Raw genomic sequence first — 20,347 nt, forward strand, 5'->3', positions numbered from 1 at the left:
CAAATCTTTTATGTGAATTACAGATGTAGCAAAGTTAAACGTGACATTTATTTGAAGCTGCAATGCTTTTGTGAATGCCGCATTATTTTGTCTGGTAAAATGCCCGGTTGCATGATGAAAACCCAACTGTACACATTATAGTCATTGGGTCAATTGGTTCCAGTAATGCACCAGACGGCAATGTGGACAAAGCTTTAAATAGTTTTTTTTTTCTTTTTTCTTTTATTTCCCACCAGAAATTGTTTGCTGCACAAGCGTAATATTAGCAAAATACAGGCGGTGTGAGAAAGAAAGGCAACTCTGGGTTTCTGGACAATATTTATGTGTTGCCTGGCGGGTCCTCTTTCTCATAAAGTGAGAGTGCCGAGTAAGCATAGTACATGTGTGGAGTATTGTACGCCAGGCAATGCCCCTCTAGGTTTTTTGGCAAAGATATTTAAATTAGCTTTCTTAAAGTGGTTGTGTCACTTCAGCAAATGGCATTCATCATGTAGAGAAAGTTAATTCAAGGCACGCACTAATGTATTGTGATTGGCCATATTGCCTCCTTTGCTGGCTGGATTCATTTTTCCATAACATTGTACACTGCTCGTTTCCATGGTTACGACCACCCTGCAATCCATCAGCGGTGGGCCTGATTGCACACTATAGGAAAAAGTGGCAGCCTCTCTGGTGGCCGGGACTGTGGGAGGTCACATGGGCTGGTGTTTTTTTCTTATAGTGTGCAAGCACGACCACCACTGCTGGATGGCAGGGTGGTCGTAACCATGGAAACGAGCAGTATATAATGTGATGGAACAAATGAATCCAGCCAGCAAAAAAGGCAATATGGACAATCACAGTACATTAGTAAATGCCTTGTAATAACTTCCTCTATATGATAAATACCACTTGCTGAAGTGAGACAACCTCTTTAAGACTATCTGATGTGAGCAAATGCAAGTAGTGCTAATTTTTATAGATTTTTCCCAGAAATCCAGATGAGTGTTGATTCGTTCACAATACTCCACATGCATACACTCCATAAGGAGTCATACTATCCCAACCAAGGCCTCTCGGGCAGCCAAGCAAATGTGCGTTGCTCAGCTCTGTTAAAGGGTAGTTACCCAGAACAAGCTGTGTTTCTGGTATGAGACATTTCCTATCTTTTTGGAAAGAATAATAGCTTGCATGTGTCTTTTCCAGAGAAGCATTATGTGGGGACACAAGCAAAGCAAAAGATAAAAAAAAAAAAAAAAAAAAAAAAAAAATTAGAAAAAGCACTGGTAAAACGGTTTGAGGAACAGTACTGGAAAAAAGACTAGGAGAAAATTAATCTATAAAGCGGAAGGACATACTAGAGATGGTCAAATCGATTATATCAGTTTCATCTTCAGTTTTCCCAGAAAAATAAAAAAATGGATTATAACTAGAGATGACCAAATTTGTTTCTGGTCTGATTTGTCTTTTTTTATCAATTAAAAGTGGCAACAAGCTTTAAAAGGGAGACAGATGAAGACATCCTGTGTTGCTCCCATGTTCATATGTGCCCGCATTGCTGAGAAAAATGATATTTTAATATATGCAAATGAACTTCTAGGAGCAATGGAGGTGTTACCATTACACCTAGATGCTCTGCTTTCCTTACAACTGCTGTACCCTCTGCCCTTTGATGGACAGGGCCAGGAGTGATGACATTTTCACAGCCTGGCCCTGTAAATCAAATCCGAGAGGGCGCAGCAGTTAAAAGCAGTGAGAGCTGAGTATCTAGGAGTAACAGCAACGTCCCCATTGCTACTAGAGGCTTATTTACATACACTCACCTAAAGAATTATTAGGAACACCATACTAATACGGTGTTGGACCTCGTTTTGCTTTCAGAACTGCCTTAATTCTACGTGGTATTGATTCAACAAGGTGCTGATAGCATTCTTTAGAAATGTTGGCCCATATTGATAGGATAGCATCTTGCAGTTGATGGAGATTTGAGGGATGCACATCCAGGGCACGAAGCTCCCGTTCCACCACATCCCAAAGATGCTCTATTGGGTTGAGATCTGGTGACTGTGGGGGCCATTTTAGTACAGTGAACTCATTGTCATGTTCAAGAAACCAATTTGAAATGAATCAAGCTTTGTGACATGGTGCACTATCCTGCTGGAAGTAGCCATCAGAGGATGGGTACATGGTGGTCATGAAGGGTTGAACATGGTCAGTAACAATGCTCAGGTAGCCCGTGGCATTTAAACGGTTGCCAATTGGCACTAAGGGGCCTAAAGTGTGCCCAGAAAACATCCCCCACACCATTACACCACCACCACCACCAGCCTGCACATTGGTAATAAGGCATGATGGATACATGTTCTCATTCTGTTTACGCCAAATTCAGACTTTACCATTTGAATGTCTCAACAGAAATCGAGACTCATCAGACCAGGCAACATTTTTCCAGTCTTCAACAGTCCAATTTTGGTGAGCTCGTGCAAATTGTAGCCTTTTTTTCCTATTTGTAGTGAGATGAGTGGTACCCGGTGGGGTCTTCTGCTGTTGTAGCCCACCTTTCTTTCCCATTCTGACATTCAGTTTGGAGTTCAGGAGCTTGTCTTGACCAGGACCACAACCCTACATGCATTGAAGCAACTGCCATGTGATTGGTTGACTAGATAATCGCATTAATGAGAAATAGAACAGATGTTCCTAATAATTCTTTAGCTGAGTGTATATTAAAACATTTTTATCAGCACTGCAGGCACATATGAACATGGGACCATGGGGTAAACCTGTTTCACAGGTACAAATCCGTTGACAGATGCCCTTACATATGACTTGTCAAGAATCCTCTTGTGTTATGTGATGCATGTTATATTGCATTATCTAAACCTCATATGCAGTAAGCCTCCCAGAGACATGATATATGTTACACAGCATTACAACTGTATCTATAATTTACAAACGCATAGAAAAATAGATGAAACTGTTGGAGTCATTTTAAAATGTAACAGGTGTCATGACATGCAAGTGTTAAATAAATATATCATTAAAAACAAGCCAGCAAATGCAAAGCATGCACACCAGAGGCTATCTGCTCAGCCCAAGATTAAAAACAGCAACTTTATTTCATTTCTAATATATTTTGCTGAACTTGTTTATTGAACAAGATTTTCTGCTTATAGCAAACAAAATGAAAAATACATTATTGGCGAGGAATGCAATTTTGAATATATTGATATAACATATTGCCAAGCAAAATATTTCTGGGCATCTCCCTTACCAGTAACGAGAGAAAATGAAAGGCGCTAACCTATAAGAATGATCTTTCCTCAATCATCAACCACTGAGAGCTTCCTTCCAATTAGTCTGAGTTTTACTTACATCAAAAGAAAGTAAAACTTTGTCTAGAACGGTGAGGTCACGATACCATAAAACAATGAGATAGACTTTTTTCCTTGTTTTGTTCGTTTTGCACAATACAGAATTTAAAAAAAGTTTTTACCCTTCAAAATTGAAATATTCTTAAAGGGAACTTGGCACCATGAAAATGCAGCATCTTATACAGGAGGAACTGATCAGATTGATAGATAGCTTTGTAGGAAAAGATTGGATATAACTTGTATTATTTCATGGGCATAACTACCAGGTCAGCAGGCATAGCAGATGTCATGGGGCCCCAATAACTATGCAGTCAGTGATGTATATGGACAATTGTGCATTACTTTTTGTATTAATTCTGCACATTCATTTCCCTACATCACCATGTGTATTCTCATACTGATGTCAGCATTGTTGATATACTGAAATATCATTATGCATATTATCCCACCATTGTGAGCATTAGCACTGGTGCTAATGCCAGGGTCCTTTGGAGATCAAGGACAGCATCAGCATGGGATAGATAGATAGATAGATAGATAGATAGATAGATAGATAGATAGATAGATACTACTACTCACAGCAGCACAAATAAAGAAATTAAAAAAGATTCAGCCGCAACGTTTCAGCCCAACATAATGAGACCTTTTTCAAGCAGTGGGAAGTGTACAAGAGATATACAGTTGTGTTCAAAATAATCAGTCAGACATCACTAACCTGATCAATCACTGTTTTTGGTAGAAATTATATTTCTACATGGCAAATAAATTGCTAGCAGGTATAGTAGAGTAATAGAAACCCAACAGATAATTCTCTATAATTCAATCACTAATTGAAAGAGGCATGTTGAAAATAATAGCAGTGTGGAGTTCAATGAGTGAGGTCATTCATTCTTTGAAAAACAGGTGGCAATTATTGCCCTTATTTAAGGAAGGAAGGAAGGCAGCAATTGTTGTACATGTTGGTTACAGTGCATTTCTCTCTGAAATTCCGAGGAAAATGGGTCGTTCCAGACAATGTTCAGAAGAACAGCGTACCTTGATTAAACTGTTGATTGGAGAGAGGAAAACATATAAAGAAGGCTGCTAAAATGATCGCAAATGCTTTAAAATGGCAACCAAAACCTAATAGACGTGGAAGAAAGTGAAAAACTATCATTCCAATGGATAGAATAATAGCCAAAATGGCAAGGACTCAGCCAACAATCAGCTCCAGGAAGATCAAAGAAGGTCTAAAGTTACCTGTGAGTACTGTTACAATTAGAAGATGCCTATGTGAAGCCAAGCAATCTGCAAGAAGCCCCCACAAAGTCACACTGTTGAAAAATGACTGAAAAGGTTATAATTTGCCAAAGAGCACATTGACTGGGCTAAAGAGACATTTTTGGGACTGATGAAAGTAAGATTGTACTTTTTGGGTCTAGTGGCCGGAGACAGTTTGTCAGATGACCCCCAAACACTGAATTCAAGCCACAGTACACTGTGAAGACAGTGAAGCATGGTGGCGCAAGCATCATGATATGGGGATGTTTCTCATACTAAGGTGTTCGGCCTATTTTTGCATACCAGAGATCATGGATCAGTTTGAATACATCAGGATACTTGAAGAGGTCATGCTGCCTTATGCTGAAGAGGAAATGCCCTTGAAATGGGTGTTCCAACAAGACAACGACCCCAAACACACCAGTAAACCTGCAACATCTTGGTTCCAGACCAACAAGATTGACGTTAGGGAGTGGCCAGCCCAATCCCCGGATCTTAATCTAATAGAAAACTTGTGGGATGATATAAAAAATGCCGTTTCTGAGGCAAAACCAAGAATTACAGAAGAACTATGGAATGTAGTCCAATCATCCTGGGCTGGAATACCTGTTCACAGGTGCCAGAAGTTGGTTGACGCCATGCAACACAGATGTACAGCAGTTCTCAGTGGTTATGCAACTAAATATTAGTTAAGTGATTCAAAGGAAAGCAAAATCTTCAAACATTTTTCCGTCCTCTCCTTCATAACGGAAACGGGACAGATCTGTTTTGCAGCCCATAGACTTCTATTATGACTGAATGAATAACGGAATGACTCTAAAGGCATTCCGTTATGCATTCCATCATATAATTGCATTATGGTCCATGGTAGCGAAATCCATAACGCAATTCGCCTTTTAGCAACAAACGAATATCAAAATATGAAATTCGCTCATCTCTAGTACTTACCATGGAGCCAAACCAACCACACCACTACTATGAAGCCTGTGGTGAGTGGGAGCCCAGGACTGAGCTACTTCTCTTGCATCCCATTATGAAATCATGACATTTTCTTGTAGTCACCATAATTATAATATACTAGGTGAGGGGAAGCAAAGGCTTTATAGCTGTATGTAAATACACGAAGTAAGCCACTACCAGAAGTTTCTGGCATCAGCTTATCTTCCCTGTGGATAAAAGGATCTGGCACTGAAATTCAACATCACCAATATTGCTTGGCCTGAGTCCATCAATTGCACACAAAAGCCAAGTCACAAATCCCTATTTTGTGATTGTTAGAAGCCATACTTTTGGAGTCCAGGGCTTGAAAAATTTGCCTCCATTGCCTCCTTTTTCCATAAACACTACTGATTGGGCCCTGTCCGCTGTTCTTTTGAATGGGGCTGAGTTGCAATAACAAAATGTAACCAAAAGACAAGATTGGCGCTATGCTGGTAAAGAAAGGCAGACCCTCTTCTCTAATGACCCATATGAGCATTTAGTGTTGACACGGTTCATTAATGTTCCAAAAATCCCTCCAAATACTTTGTCTTCCTTTTTTCTTAGCAAAACCCAGGCTACGTAGATTGTTGAAATATGATTTATGAACACCACTAATTAAGACAAAATTAATGTACTGTAGCTCTTTCTTTGTGCATTGTGTTTTATGATCTCACTGAACTCAGCTGTCCACCTTGGGAATATATATTTTTTTGGATGAGAAAACAAAAATGTGCTGCGGGTCAGTCGAAATAGGAATCATTTAGAAATATTACACGGAGAAGAAAAACATCCAGCAGCTTTTGATTTAGAATAGCTGTCCTTTGAGCAATATGTTCGCTATCATAGCAGCTGCCGGACAAATGAGCCAGTGCTAATGAATAAACTGGATCGTCATATTTGGAGCTTGATATGTGAACTGTATTTAAAATAATTATTAGAGCACATTTAGGAGACTTTAATATGAAGTGGGAGCAGAAAATCACAGCCAATAAAATTCCTGTGATCAAGAAAATATCATGGGTCCCTTGAGGAAGCCCTCTACAGCTTCATAGTGAGATGCTCAAAATATTTTATATTCATCACATAATTACCCAAGTTAACATCAGCAAATTAAAAATATAGCAAATATAGCTACAGGTATATCCTTAGTAGAGAAGTGTGCGCGTGAAATGCTCAATACCAGTTCAATACATTATTGCAACAGGGTGGCAAAACACTTAGCATTCCGCAATTCACATTACAACCACTGGGTGGCCACATATAGAAATCTATAGCACATCTCACGACTATTGTGAAATCAAGGGGTTTTCTTTTTGTTTGCTTTTTGTTTTAGTTTTTTTTTAATCAAAGCTGGTCTTTAGACAAGAGGAAAAGTAAAGTAGGAATCATTGCTAATAACAATACATTCTAGAGGTTTTTTTTTTTATTCTTTATTCTACACAGTTAAAAATTATGTGATCAATTTCATAATATATTTTTTAAGAGGGGTGGACATCCATTTTTCATTTTCGTTACAGCGCTCTCAATCCCAATCCATAGGATTAATGGATTTTTCTAGGAGTTTTACACTGATAATCTATCCTCTGGATAGGTCATCAATTATCAGTATCTGACAAGTGGATGGTCTGAGACCCAGGTCTTCTGCCGATCAGTTATTTGAGAAGGCCCGGAAGCTTGCAGTAACGTGCCGGCCTTCCCCAGCTTTGCTTAGGCCAATGTTGGCTAACCTCCGACACTCCAGCTGTCATGAAACTACAACTCCCAGCATGCTCCATTCATTTCTGTGAAGTTCTGAGAACAGCCAAGCAAATGTGTATCTTGGGATTTGTAGTTTTACCACAGCTGGAGTGCCGGAGGTTAGCCATCCCAGGCCTAGGCCTTGTGCTGTCACATTCATTGATCAGATGGCCTAATCATAACACCGCCCCATTGAAATGAATGGGGCTGAGCTGTGATACCCAGCGGTCACTACACAATGTACAGCGCCGTGCTTGGCTTGCTGAGAGAGGGCTCTACTGCGAGCGCCAGTGCCTTATCAAACGGCTGATTGTGGGGATCCCAGGTGTCAGTCTCTCATTCGATCAGATACTGATGACCTATCCAGAGGATAGGTCATCAGTATAAAACTCCCAAATAACCCCTTTAAATTATATACAGATTTATAAAGCTCTCATTGACGTCAATAATAAATCCTTCTGTAAGGTCATAAAGCTCTAGTGCGAAGATAAACATTACTAAACAGAAATTGTTTTATTTTTATTTTTAAACAGGCCAGAACCAGTATTATGGACAAAGGATGGTGGAGAGCTTCCAGATCCAGACAGGATGGTCGTGAGTGGACGTGAACTAACAATAACTTTCCTGAACAAAACGGACAATGGAACATATCGATGTGAAGCAACCAACTCCATTGGTAAAAACAGTGCAGAATACATCTTGATAATAAACGGTAGGTTTACTAAATATTTGTTAGAGTGATCATTCTGTATCATTGTGGGCCTCATTCATTAATGTCATATTGACATAGCAACACAATACGGGTGCAATGAAATTGCGACAAAAATGTCAGTGTGAATATACCCTACACGTTTCATCTTTCTAGTGCAGTGTGGTTAATTAAAGGAGAATATTGGTCAAAGATTGGCCAAAAATGGAGCTCTTAATACAACACTAAAGCTGGATTAACAAGGGGCAATTGTCCGACCAATTATAAGAAATGCTAGTGTAAATGCTTGTTCCTAAATGTGCAAAATGCTCATTCATCAGGTGGAATCATCTTTGATATGGACACCTAAATAATCATGAAAATTCGGTTTTTTACCTGTACTGATGAGTACAGATGAGCAAATCTTCCAAAATTTGGTCCGTTTTCCACATTCGCAAAATTTTTCAAAAAGTTTGGTTTCGAATCTATTTGTTCCGAACTAAAGTTGCTCCAATTGCCCTGGAAATTGATATATGATGCCCTCTAGTCCTCTAAAACACATATTTTTTTTAATGAAAAGTTCCTATCTTGTTTCACAACTTTATTACAATTTTTTTTCTTTTTTCCTTGCTCAGTCTGATACAGCATCAGGTGTAACTGTATCTACTTTTATCATTGCCACCGCAAACGGCAATTGTTGATGGCCGAAACTAACTGCAATTACCTCCTGACTGGCGGTGACAGAACGCTATTGATTGTTATGCTCTGGGCGTTGTTTTCCACGATTCGTCTAAATCAAACCAGAAAAGATTTGGGATCCATATGGTGCCTAAAAAATTTGAGATTCTGAACGAATCTCTGAATATCAGTTATCGGGAAGGAATGGTTTCGTCCGATAATTTGTGTAAATGTGCCTTAAAGAGAGTCTGTTACCTCCATATAGCCATATACAGTGCTTACATGGCTCTGTAGCACACCTATACAGGATTGTAACAGTATCTTTGTCTTTAGACTTGCACCAGCAGGAAAAACAAAGTTTAATTCATATGCAAATGATCACCTGCAAGTGCCCAGGGGCGGAGTTCAGTGTGTAGGTGCCCAGGCTGCTCTGCCTTCTTTTCACTTTACTCCTCCCCATCCTCTGCCTTTGCCCGCCCTCCAAGTCCAGACCTATCGATGAGGCAAGAGACTTGGAGGGCGGGCAAAGGCAGAGGCTGGGGAGGAGTAAAGTGAAAAGAAGGCAGAGCAGCCTGGGCACCTACACACTGAACGCCACCCCTGGGCACTTGCGGGTGATCATTTGCATATGAATTAAACTTCATTTTTCCTGCTGGTGCAAGTCTAAAGAAAAGAATAAAGGTACCGTTACAATCCTGTATAGGTGTGCTACAGAGCCATGTAAGCACTGTGTATGGCCATATGGAGGTGACAGACTCCCTTTAAGAATGACTAGATATTATCAGCTGCCCAATGCCCACCAAACGTCATTCAAATTTCATTTTTCAACTTCTTGATGTTCTTGATGTTATGCATATAACTTAACTATCTCACAATATTGTGCCATTCGTCATCATTGTTTTATTGTTGTGACTGATTGTGGGTGATATGAGATTTGCTTATTAAAACTGATAATTAGCAAACGATAGCCAGGAATGCACATAGAGGTGTAAATGGCCCGCCTTGTCACAGCACGGCAGTTATTGGCAGCTGTAATCTGATCCCTCAGTGAGTTTTCAGTTGTCTTGATCCCTCATGATTGATTAAACAGAGAAGTCACAGAAAAGCCTGTTAAGTTGAGAAACAGGCATTTACTATATATATATTTATATATATAATATATACAGTGTGTATATATTTATATATATTTATATATATATATAATTTTCTTTTTTTTCCTTCTGAAAATGATACCAATGTTATACCTGACTATGCATCTATATGTTCTTTAAGGAGCCCCAAAGCATTTATTTGATATTCACAGTGTCCCAACATAAAACTGAACTGTGTCAGATCTTTGGAGTTAAAAGGTTTGGAAAAATAGAACAAAAAAAAAAAAAAAAAGCAGTATGGGAATAACATTGTGCACACCTACCAAATAATATGAAAAAATATATATTTATTATTTAATCACAAAAAAACAGACCATGTACATAGAAAATTATTTAAAAACATCCTAGACACATAGAGGGTCTGCCGTGTAAGGAACCCATCCATACAACATCCCCCACCATAGTTAAATACAGTGAAGTATATAGATCAAACACATATAGATAGTGCATATAGGCAATAATAGAAATAATCTGTGGCCCAAAAAGGGGGATGAGTTGAGCACCAGTTGAGCGCCAATTAGTCTGGCTTCATCAGCGGTGTCTAAGTGAATGAGGATTAGCTGTAATACCGCATACACAATTGTGGGCCAGTGTGGCACAGATTTTTATATTTTTTTAAGACATAAGCCATATTTCAAATCCCACAAGCCCCTTTAAAGCCTAATTACTCACAAACGATCCCTTTCACCTAGCCCTATGGCCATGACCACATGTTTCCTGCTTATCTGCATTCTAACTCCTAGTTCAAGTCCTGCCTTCACCTCATTGAAGACTGGAAGCCACCCCTCATATCTTCTTCATGGGCAGAGCCTCCCAAGCCTGTTCTCTCCTAAGCCACTCTTTGAATTATTTTCTGTGACCATAAAATGTAGTTCTTTGTGGTCAATGAGGCCGGGCACGATGTTATTTCATTGTCAGATATAGACAGGAGGACATCATTTGGATCAGGAGAGGGCATCACACAGGAAAATGACTTTGCTTGTGTTCCCTTGAACATAACATGAACATAACTATCTGTTACATACTGTCAGATGTTGTGCATTAATGTCATTTTATTCTTCTCTATATAAAATATACACTGGAATCTATACAAATTGCAGGAATGTATTCGCCAATAACCTCAGTGGAAATGTTTGTGCCCCTAGAACACGTTAATAATTGCCATGTAATATGGGTCCACCCTATGGTGAAGCTGAAGGACCTGAAAGATATTTTTTCACCAATCTGTTTACATAAACTGGATAAAATATTCATAAGGATAAGCAGAGCCTCCAGAATGAAGGATTGTACAGCTATTAGTTTCCTATAATGCCGGCAGGGCCCCCTGTAGATGAGATTGTACTTATAAAGAGTAGTAGACCTCCTCCATATTTCTCCAGTCTTTACTGCTTGTGATGTGAAAAAATAAGGCTATAGAAGAAAGGTTTAATGTACCTGAGTGGTAAAATACCATTCTGCTCTAATAATGCTATCATTTAACACAGTCATAGTCACTTTATTTCTAACATGTCAAAAAATCTTAGACTTACTAAATGTAGTGTTGTGCAGAATGTACAACTGTTAAGGCTACTATCATATTAGCGTTAATATTTTCTGGTATTGAGTTCCGTCATAGAGTCTCAATACCGGAAAAAAGCTTCCATTTTGTCCCCATTCATTGTCAAAGGGGGAAAAATGTAACTGAACAGAACGGAGCGCTCCAAATGCATTGTGTTATATTCTCATACCGGAGAGCAAACCGCAGCATGCTGTAGTTTTCTTTCCGTCCTGGGATGCGAAGCAAGACTGATCCGTCATGACCGACAATGCAAGTCAATGGGGACGGATCTGTTTTCTCTGTCACAACCTGACACAACAGAAAACAGATCCGTCCCCCATTGACTTTCAATGGAGTTCATGATGGATCCGTCTTGGCTATGTTGAAAATAATACAATGGATCCGTTCATAACAGATGCAGATGGTTGTATTATCAGCAACTGGAACGTTTTTGCTGAACCCTGCCGGATCCAGCAAAACGCTAGTGTGAAAGTAGCCTTCAGCATGTGCAGTATATATTTAGCTTAAAGGGTTTTTCCAGGACTTACCTATTAGTGACCTAGCTTTAGGATCGGTCATTAATATCAAAACAGTAGGGGTCAAATTCCTGGCAATCTGCTGCATTCACTAACTGTAACACCAGAACTAGGGACAGGAACAACACTGCTCCATACAGAGTGTAGTGAATGTGCCTTGTTACCGCAGCACTGCAAGATCCGTACACTGCGCAGTGGCCGTGCCTGGATACTGCTGCACTGCCAGATCCGTACACTGCGCAGTGGCCGTGCCTGGATACTGTTGCACTGCCAGATCCGTACACTGCGCAGTGGCCGTGCCTGGATACTGCTGCACTGCCAGATCCGTACACTGCGCCGTGGCTGTGCATGGATACTGCAGTGCTGCCAGCTCCGTATACTGTGTAGTGTCTGTGTCTGGATACTGCAGTGCTGCCAGCTCCGTATACTGTGTAGTGTCTGTGCCTGGATACTGCAGTGCTGCCAACTCTGTATACTATCTAGTGTCTGTACCTGGATACTGCAGTGCTGCCAGATCCGTATACTGTATAGTGTCCATGCCTGGATACTGCAGTGCTGCCAGCTCAGTACACTGTGCAATGGCGTGCCTGGATACTGCAGTGCTGCCAGCTCCAAACACCATGCAGTGGCCGTGCCTGGACACTGCAGTGCTGCCAGCTCTGTACACTGTGTAGTAATCATGCCTGGATACTGTACTGCTGCCAGCTCCATATACTGTGTAGTCGCCATGCCTGAATACTGCAGCAATGCCAACTCCAAACACCATGCAGTGGCCGTGTCTGGACACCGCAGTGCTGACATCTTTGTACTCTGTGTAGTAATCGTGCCTGGATACTGTAGCACACTGAAGCATATAGCACGTTTAGTTCTCTGGGGCCATACACATCTGTATTTATTGCAGGTCTATGTGACCATTCCACAAATTATAGAAAATGTCCAATTCTGCTCCACATTGCAGGCTAGAAAAGTCATTTCTATTGATGAGTGAGAGAAATGAGAAATGCACACAGAAGCTATCCATATTTTGTGGATCTGTTGTTTGCAGACAGAAACACAGACATGAGGCCTTAAAGGGGTTGTCTCACTTCAGCAAATGTCATTTATCATGTAGAGAAAGTTAATACAAGGCACTTGTTCATTTATTGTGATTGTCCATATTGCCTCCTTTGCTGGCTTTTTCATCACATTATACACTGTTCATATCCAGGTATTACGACCACCCTGCAATCTAGCAGTAGAGGTGGTCGTGCTTGCAACCTGTCGGAAAAGACGCTGGCCACCTCATATCTCATAGCTGCAGTGGTCGTCGTAAATCCTAGATGTGAGCACTGTATAATGTGATGGAAAAACGAATCCAACCAGCAAAGGAGGCAATATGGAGAATCACAATATAGTAGTAAGTGTCTTGTATTATGTTTGTCTATATGATAAATGCCTTTATTGAAGGGAAACAACTCCTTTAAACGTACAAGTCTAGGACAAGTCACATGAGATTGGCTGCAGACAATACTGTAGCTACGAAACTGTTATAAGAGAGAAAAGAGACAGACATGGCCAGTGCACTCCACAGCCTCAGCGTTAAAACTCAGCATGTCCAGGGATATTATTATTAAGTGTTCTTGCATGGCAAGACCCCTTACTGTTATCTCACATGTATATTCTTATTATTATAGTCAAATTCACCACCCTAACTCCTCCCACAGTTTTTACACTACATAGACAGTAATATACCGAAACGTGCGGATTGTTCCCAGTTGGTGTGCTATTACTTTGTGGTATATTTTGCCGAATTTACGAAATATCTGCGTGTTTGTGGCGAAATTGGTCCCATAGGAATAAATGGCGGAATGTTCAAAACTAGAGTGGGATCTGAAAAATCAGGACATGATTTCTATACTGCCACCGCGCCCTCATTTTCAAGCCCATCTACACAAATCTTATATCAAAATGCTATCCCTGCTGCCACAAAAAATGTCCACAGCTAAGCGATAGCCCTAATAGTTTTCACAATATGACCATTTGTTTGCAACTCACACCGCCCATTGACATTCATTGAAACTCCACTCTAGCCACCTCAAATTTTAAGGGCAATTTCTAAACTTTGACTGTGCCTTTTTTAATATTTCAGATACATACTATGCATCAAAATGTAGGTCTGGATCTTGTGATTCCCACAATATAAATCTCTTCGGTGTAAGATTTATAATTTTTAAACTACAACCATTTGAAGATGGCAACCCCCATTGAAGTGAGCAAGTTGGAGCAGTTTGTTTTTAACCGCTCTTCTCTGCCCTTGCTGTAGAGTGAGAATATATATATTCTGTTCTTCGCCAGAAGCCTAAAATCTACAATATTATTTTTACACACAATGAGTTACTGTAGCCCTCTTTGAACCCTACTTTGGCCAACCTCTGCTCTGCTACATCTTTTTGTCAAGCCAAGTATACAATTTGCTTTGCTTTGTGTTTCATATTTTTTTTTATCCCTCTAAATATATCCCCTGTATCTATTTTCTAAGAGTCTCTGCTTATAATTCAAGAGGAATATCTGGGAGGAAGAGTGAAGCTACTTATTAATTCCGAGTAGCAGTGGAAGTTACGATAACGCTGAACGGTAGTGGGAGTTACAATGGACTGGCAGTGCAGGAAGCTTTATAGCTCTGTACTATTGTTTCCAAGCACAGCTGTGTGTGTACATCAGAGCAAGGGAAATCTGTCTAATTGTACTGCGTAATGTACAAAGTGTGGGACAGAAAATCATTGGAACAGTGCATGCTTTATGACCAGATATTCAGTATTACTGCTGGAAAGTCGTTGTAAATCCCGACCGGTATGCATAATGCGTTATGCGGGTGGAAAATATGATGCTTGCATTTATCATATTCCTAAGCGGTAGAGGAGGCCAAGCGGTATGACGTAGCGGAGCAGCTGCGTAGGCGTGCCGCGCGTCCGCATGGGTACCGCCCACCTCCTCGCCTCGTCTCGGCGTCTCGGCGCCCTGGCCCTCGCTGCAGCTCTGCGTCCCCCTGCCGAGATCTGACCGTGGCAGGAAAATGTTGAGACTCTGAATGGCCGGATGCTTGCCCTGCTGCCTTGCTGTGCCCTGCCGTATCTTGCTGCTTGCTGCTACGTCCTGGTATCGTGGACTGAGGTGAAGATCGGGCTGAGGCTTGAGGATCGGTGCCGGCGCTCACCTGACTCACCCGACTTTGTTGGCGGTGGATCTGGAGGTGTCTAGAGGCGTCGTCGGGCGCAGTTTCTTGTATGCTGTATGCCGGGATTGCCGACGCTGGGATCGCCGACGGTGGATGGCTGCGGTCTAAAGGGCTATGTGCACACTGATGCACTTGATGACTGGATGCTGGCTGTTGGCCGCTGCCGAAGACCGGTGAGATCACCTCTGTGTTGCGTGCGCCAAGTCGCCTATTGTCAACCCCCCTTACTAACCCAGGTTGTTTACATTAACTACGGGCGCAAGGATAGCCGCCGGCTGAATGGTACAATTTTCGGCCTATCTGCTAACTACCAGTTATTGGGTTAGTTAGGTGTAGGATCCCTGCATATATTTTCTGGAACGGTGTGTGGGATGCGGGATGCCCTGTCATAACCCCTCAGGAAATTCGTGACGGCGGGGACGACACTCCATTTGATATGTGGGGACTTGCTAACTGCATGGCTGGTTGACACGTGGTTCCCCTGCAAGCTCCTGTCGTTGGTCATTTAATCCCTTGGCGGCAATAGCCCCCACAGTTTCCCCTATGATGGTTTAACACTGAATCAGTATCGTGCTGAACAATACTGAATAAGTATTGAGCATTCCTACACCACAAGGAACGTATAACGATCTATGGGGGCCTATAGTTGATACTTTCCGTTAAAAAAAAGAAGCGGGGGAAGGAGAAAACACACATAAAAAAAAAAAAAAAAAGAAAGGAAAAGGAAGGGGAAAAAAAAAAAATCAATAGAGGTGATTGTGTCGAGTTTGGTCGGATTGGATGGACTACCTCCACATTATTATTGATCACTATTGAATTTGTCTGCACCACCAATCTTAATAGTGCTTTTGACTTATGTTTGATATTCGCCATTATAGCTTGATATCGTTTAAGGTCTTGATATTTTGTTGATTTTCTTTTTCCTTTTTTCCTTGCTACGTAAACAACTGACGTTCCATTATGTACGTATATGTTCATGTAGTTACACTTCTCCCCATATAGCTATAACGTCAAGTTTGTATACAAACTTCATCTTGTCAATATTGTCGTGTTGTAGCGCCAGATGCTGTGGTAGCGCTGGGATATCTTCACCATTGGGTGGCGTTGTGACAGCATCTGGGTTTGGAACCTTGTATATTGTACTTTCGTTTGATAGACTTCGAAAACATGCCTGCTAAATATAACAGGAGATCCGGGGGTACGGGATCTCCCAGGGCAGGTGGCAGTAGTAGTCCACAGACGAGAATGGATAAATACTTGAAATCGCCCCCACCGAGACAGAGGGGGGGAAAGAAAACACCTGAACTGGCTGAAACACAGATAGATCCATCTATTCAGACTGAGCAACACACGAGATTTGATAATATCGAGAACAAATTAACGGACATATTATCGGTGGTACAGACCACCAATCAATCAGTTTTAGATGTCTCCATCACCGTACAGACACTGCAGACGGATCTTACTCTTATTAGAGAAGATATGAACCAAATTAGGGCCAGCATCGCACTTGTTGAAACCGGGTTAACTAAGGTTCAAACAGAACAGTTACAGATGGGAAAAAAAATTGTAGAATTGGATAAGGAAAATAAACGTATTAATGCAAGACTAACTGATATGGAGGACAGGGCACGACGTAACAATCTGAGAATAGTCGGCCTCCCTGAGGGGGTAGAGGGGGGCAACCCCGTGGCGTTTATTCAAAAATGGTTAATTGAAATGCTTGGTTCTGGTGGAGATACTCCCGCACTATGTGTGGAGAGAGCCCATAGAATCCCTGTAAAAAAGATGCCGCCGGGTAGCCCCCCCCGAGCCATCCTAATTAGGATACTCTCCTCTAGTGATAGAGACTGGGTGCTCCGACGGAAGAGAGATCTAGCTGACACTACACTTGACGGACATTCGATACAGATATACCCCGACTTTTCTAGGGACACCCAAAGCAAGCGTAGGGAATATTTTGACATTAAGAAAAGATTACGTGAGGGGAATATTAAATATTCAATGCTTTACCCCGCTAAGTTAAGAGTGGTGTATAGAGACACCGTAATGTTTTTTCACTCCCCCAGAGAAACCGTTGAATGGCTTGACTCTGTCAGGGTTTAGACGCCGGACCTCGGTTGATGTGGCAGCAACGCCCCTCAACCTAGGGGTGGGGTAATAGCGGTGGGCGGCCCATGGACGGATGGGCGAAATGTAAGAGGTTGACAACGATGCTTCGCATCAGTGAACCAGTAAGGGGGTTGATGGGGGGTGGGTATCAATGGGTGTGGGTGGATAATGGGTGGGGGGGGACCCCGGCTTGGTTGCGGCTGCCTTTGGGGGGTGACGGACGCCTCCTCCATAATTCATGATGACTAGTAATAGAGTCATGATATGGAATGTGCGTGGACTGGCTGATAGAATGAAAAGGGTAGTGGTCTTTGATTTAATTACTCGACACCTCCCCGCAATAGTTGCTCTATTAGAAACGCATGCCACACCGAATATCCCTGAGTATTTAATAAAGAGATGGGCTGGACATCAATTTCACTCTGGTCTCTCGGCATATTCCCGAGGGATCAGTGTGTATATACACCATAGCATCGACTTTATCCTGCTAGACCAGTCGATTGATAGAGATGGGAGATATATCTTCCTCTTCGCCCAATGGAATGGTAGTAGGTGCGTCCTTGCTTTCTTGTATATTCCCCCACCGTTCACAATGACAGTTTTAAAGCAGCTGGCACTCTTTATACATAATAGAGAGCGCTCTCCGATATTAATATGTGGTGACTTTAACTGCGTGCTCGACCCGGCGCTGGATAGATTTTCAACCGCCCGGAAAAGTGCGCAGGATAAACATGTTCTACTTCGCGGGTTCTGTGAGGAGATGGGTTTAACCGACGTCTGGCGATGGCTTTACGGCAACAAACAGGTGTTCTCCTGCTTTAGCAAAGCGTATAGCGCTATGTCTAGGATCGATATGGCCTTGGCCAATGAGCAGATGCTTGAATCTATCTCAAAAATGACATACGAGACCCATGGCATATCCGACCATTCACCGATCTTACTGGTGATGAAGACCGGACAAAAAACCGGGATCAGCAGATCGTTCAGATTGAACGAACACTGGCTAACTATATTAAATGATTCCGCTGGGATAGATAAAGAACTCTCACAATTTTGGCAAGAGAATATCGGTACAGCTCACATTCATTTTGTTTGGGATGCCATGAAGGCATTTATGCGTGGGCTGTATTTTTCTAGAATAAAAACGAAAAAAAATGATTTCTCTGCCGAACAAAAAAAGCTGGAGGCAAATATTGCATATCTGGAGGGCTGTATCCGAGTACGAAATGATATGAATACGCGTACTAAGCTAAAATCTGCCAAAGATCATTACATTACCTTTATGAAGGAAAAAGCACAGAATCAACTATTTTTCATGGGCTATAAAGATTTCTGCGAGGCGGGTACCCCGAGTAAGCTATTGGTTTCTATTATAGCAAATCAAAAACCCCCCCAAAGAATTAGACAGATACTGACGGGGGATGGGCGTAGATTGGAAAGAGGAATGGAGATGGTAGCAGAGTTTTTTAATCACTTTGATAATTTATATCGATCTGAGGCGGTAGATATAGTGACCGAAATAGATGCCTTTTTGGAACAAGTCAGGATCCCGGCGCTCTCGGTCTCCGATTCCGCCTCTTTGTGTGCCCCCATCTTATTGGAGGAATTACAAACGGCCCTGCAGGGGACTCGGGGTTCTTCTGCGCCGGGTCCGGATGGACTTCCATTTGGCATCTATAAGCGCCATGCGGAGATACTCTTGCCCGGACTGTTGCTTGTTCTAAATGAGTCTAGTAAACGCGGAAAGCTGCCCCCGTCTCTGGCCGAAGCAACGGTTACATTGATCCTTAAAAAGGGGAAACTGGGAAATAAAGTTGAGGACTATCGCCCAATATCACTGCTCAATGCAGATTATAAAATAATTGCAAAAGTCCTTTCCAATCGCTTAAAAAAAGTAATAGCGCGCCTGATACATGTGGACCAGACAGGGTTCATTCCTGGGCGACAGATACAGACCAATATACGGCGGACCTTTCTTAATATCCAGATTGGCGGAGGGGAGGACCGCTCGATACTATCATTGGACGCCGCTAAAGCGTTCGATCGTGTCGAGTGGCCCTTCCTCTGGCGTGTTATGTATAGGATGAATCTGGGCCAGGAATTTATTGGATGGGTTAAACTGCTATATAGTGAAACAACTGCTAGAATTAAAGTCAATGAGGTGCTTACCCCTGCTGTTTCCCTAAAGCGGGGAACACGTCAGGGCTGCCCCCTTTCTCCTCTCCTCTTCGCAATCTTTATGGAACCCCTTGCCTGCAGGATACGGACTGAACCTGGCATATCCGGCTTCGGGGGGAGAGGGACAGACGATAAGATTTGCTTATATGCAGATGACGTCTTACTCTACCTGAATGACGGTTGGAGAAGCGTCCCCAATGTTATGCGGATAACAGAGGAATTCGGCAGAATTGCTGGGTATGAGATAAACTGGTCTAAGTCTGTACTCTTCCCCCTGAACCGGATGCCCCCCCCTAACGATCTTAGGATCAGAATTATTCCCCCGACAGATCATTTAGATTATCTCGGGATAAAAATCAGCAATAATATCAGGGAATATAATCAGTTAAATATTTCCCCTTTAGTGGGGAGAATAAAAGACAAAATAAGAGTGTGGCAGAAACTCCCACTTTCGCAGATCAATAGGATTGCGTTGATTAAAATGGTTTTGTTACCCTGGATATTGTATACGGTCAGCTCCTGCCCCACTTGGATTGAGGATAGCGTCTTCAATCTGATTGACCGCTTGATAAATGATCTGATATGGGGCAGAAAAAGGGTCCGCATCAAACTACAATACCTGCGAATGGCCGTAAGTAACGGGGGCCTAGGCCTGCCCCATTTTCAAATCTATTATCTCTGTGCACAATTACAATGGTGCGTCAATGTCGGGGATGGTGTATTAATATCACATATCCTAGGTCAACGCCCACTACACTCCAATAACATTTTTAGTATATTGGAATCCGGAATGTTTCAACGTACAGATTACTTTTGCCCCATCGGAGCCGCGCTACAGAAAGTTTGGAATAAAATTAAGATACTGATCCATGCCCCTCAAATTCTGGATTTCTCCCCCTTATGGGACAACCCTGCCCTAACTGAA

At 41.9% G+C, this 20,347-nt stretch overlaps 1 protein-coding gene across 1 annotated transcript in view; it reads left to right on the forward strand.

Annotated features, from left to right (window-relative positions):
* The window catches only part of LOC122939302 (cell adhesion molecule 2-like), a 198,296-nt gene that overhangs the window by 35,934 nt on the left and 142,015 nt on the right, over nucleotides 1–20,347 (forward strand). Inside the window, exon 4 of the mRNA XM_044295373.1 lies at nucleotides 7,862–8,040. Coding sequence (XP_044151308.1) covers nucleotides 7,862–8,040 — 179 coding nt within the window. The remainder of the gene's footprint in view (nucleotides 1–7,861; nucleotides 8,041–20,347) is intronic.

This window comes from Bufo gargarizans, chromosome 5, assembly GCF_014858855.1.
Source record: "Bufo gargarizans isolate SCDJY-AF-19 chromosome 5, ASM1485885v1, whole genome shotgun sequence".
Classification (NCBI taxonomy): Eukaryota; Metazoa; Chordata; class Amphibia; order Anura; family Bufonidae; genus Bufo; species Bufo gargarizans.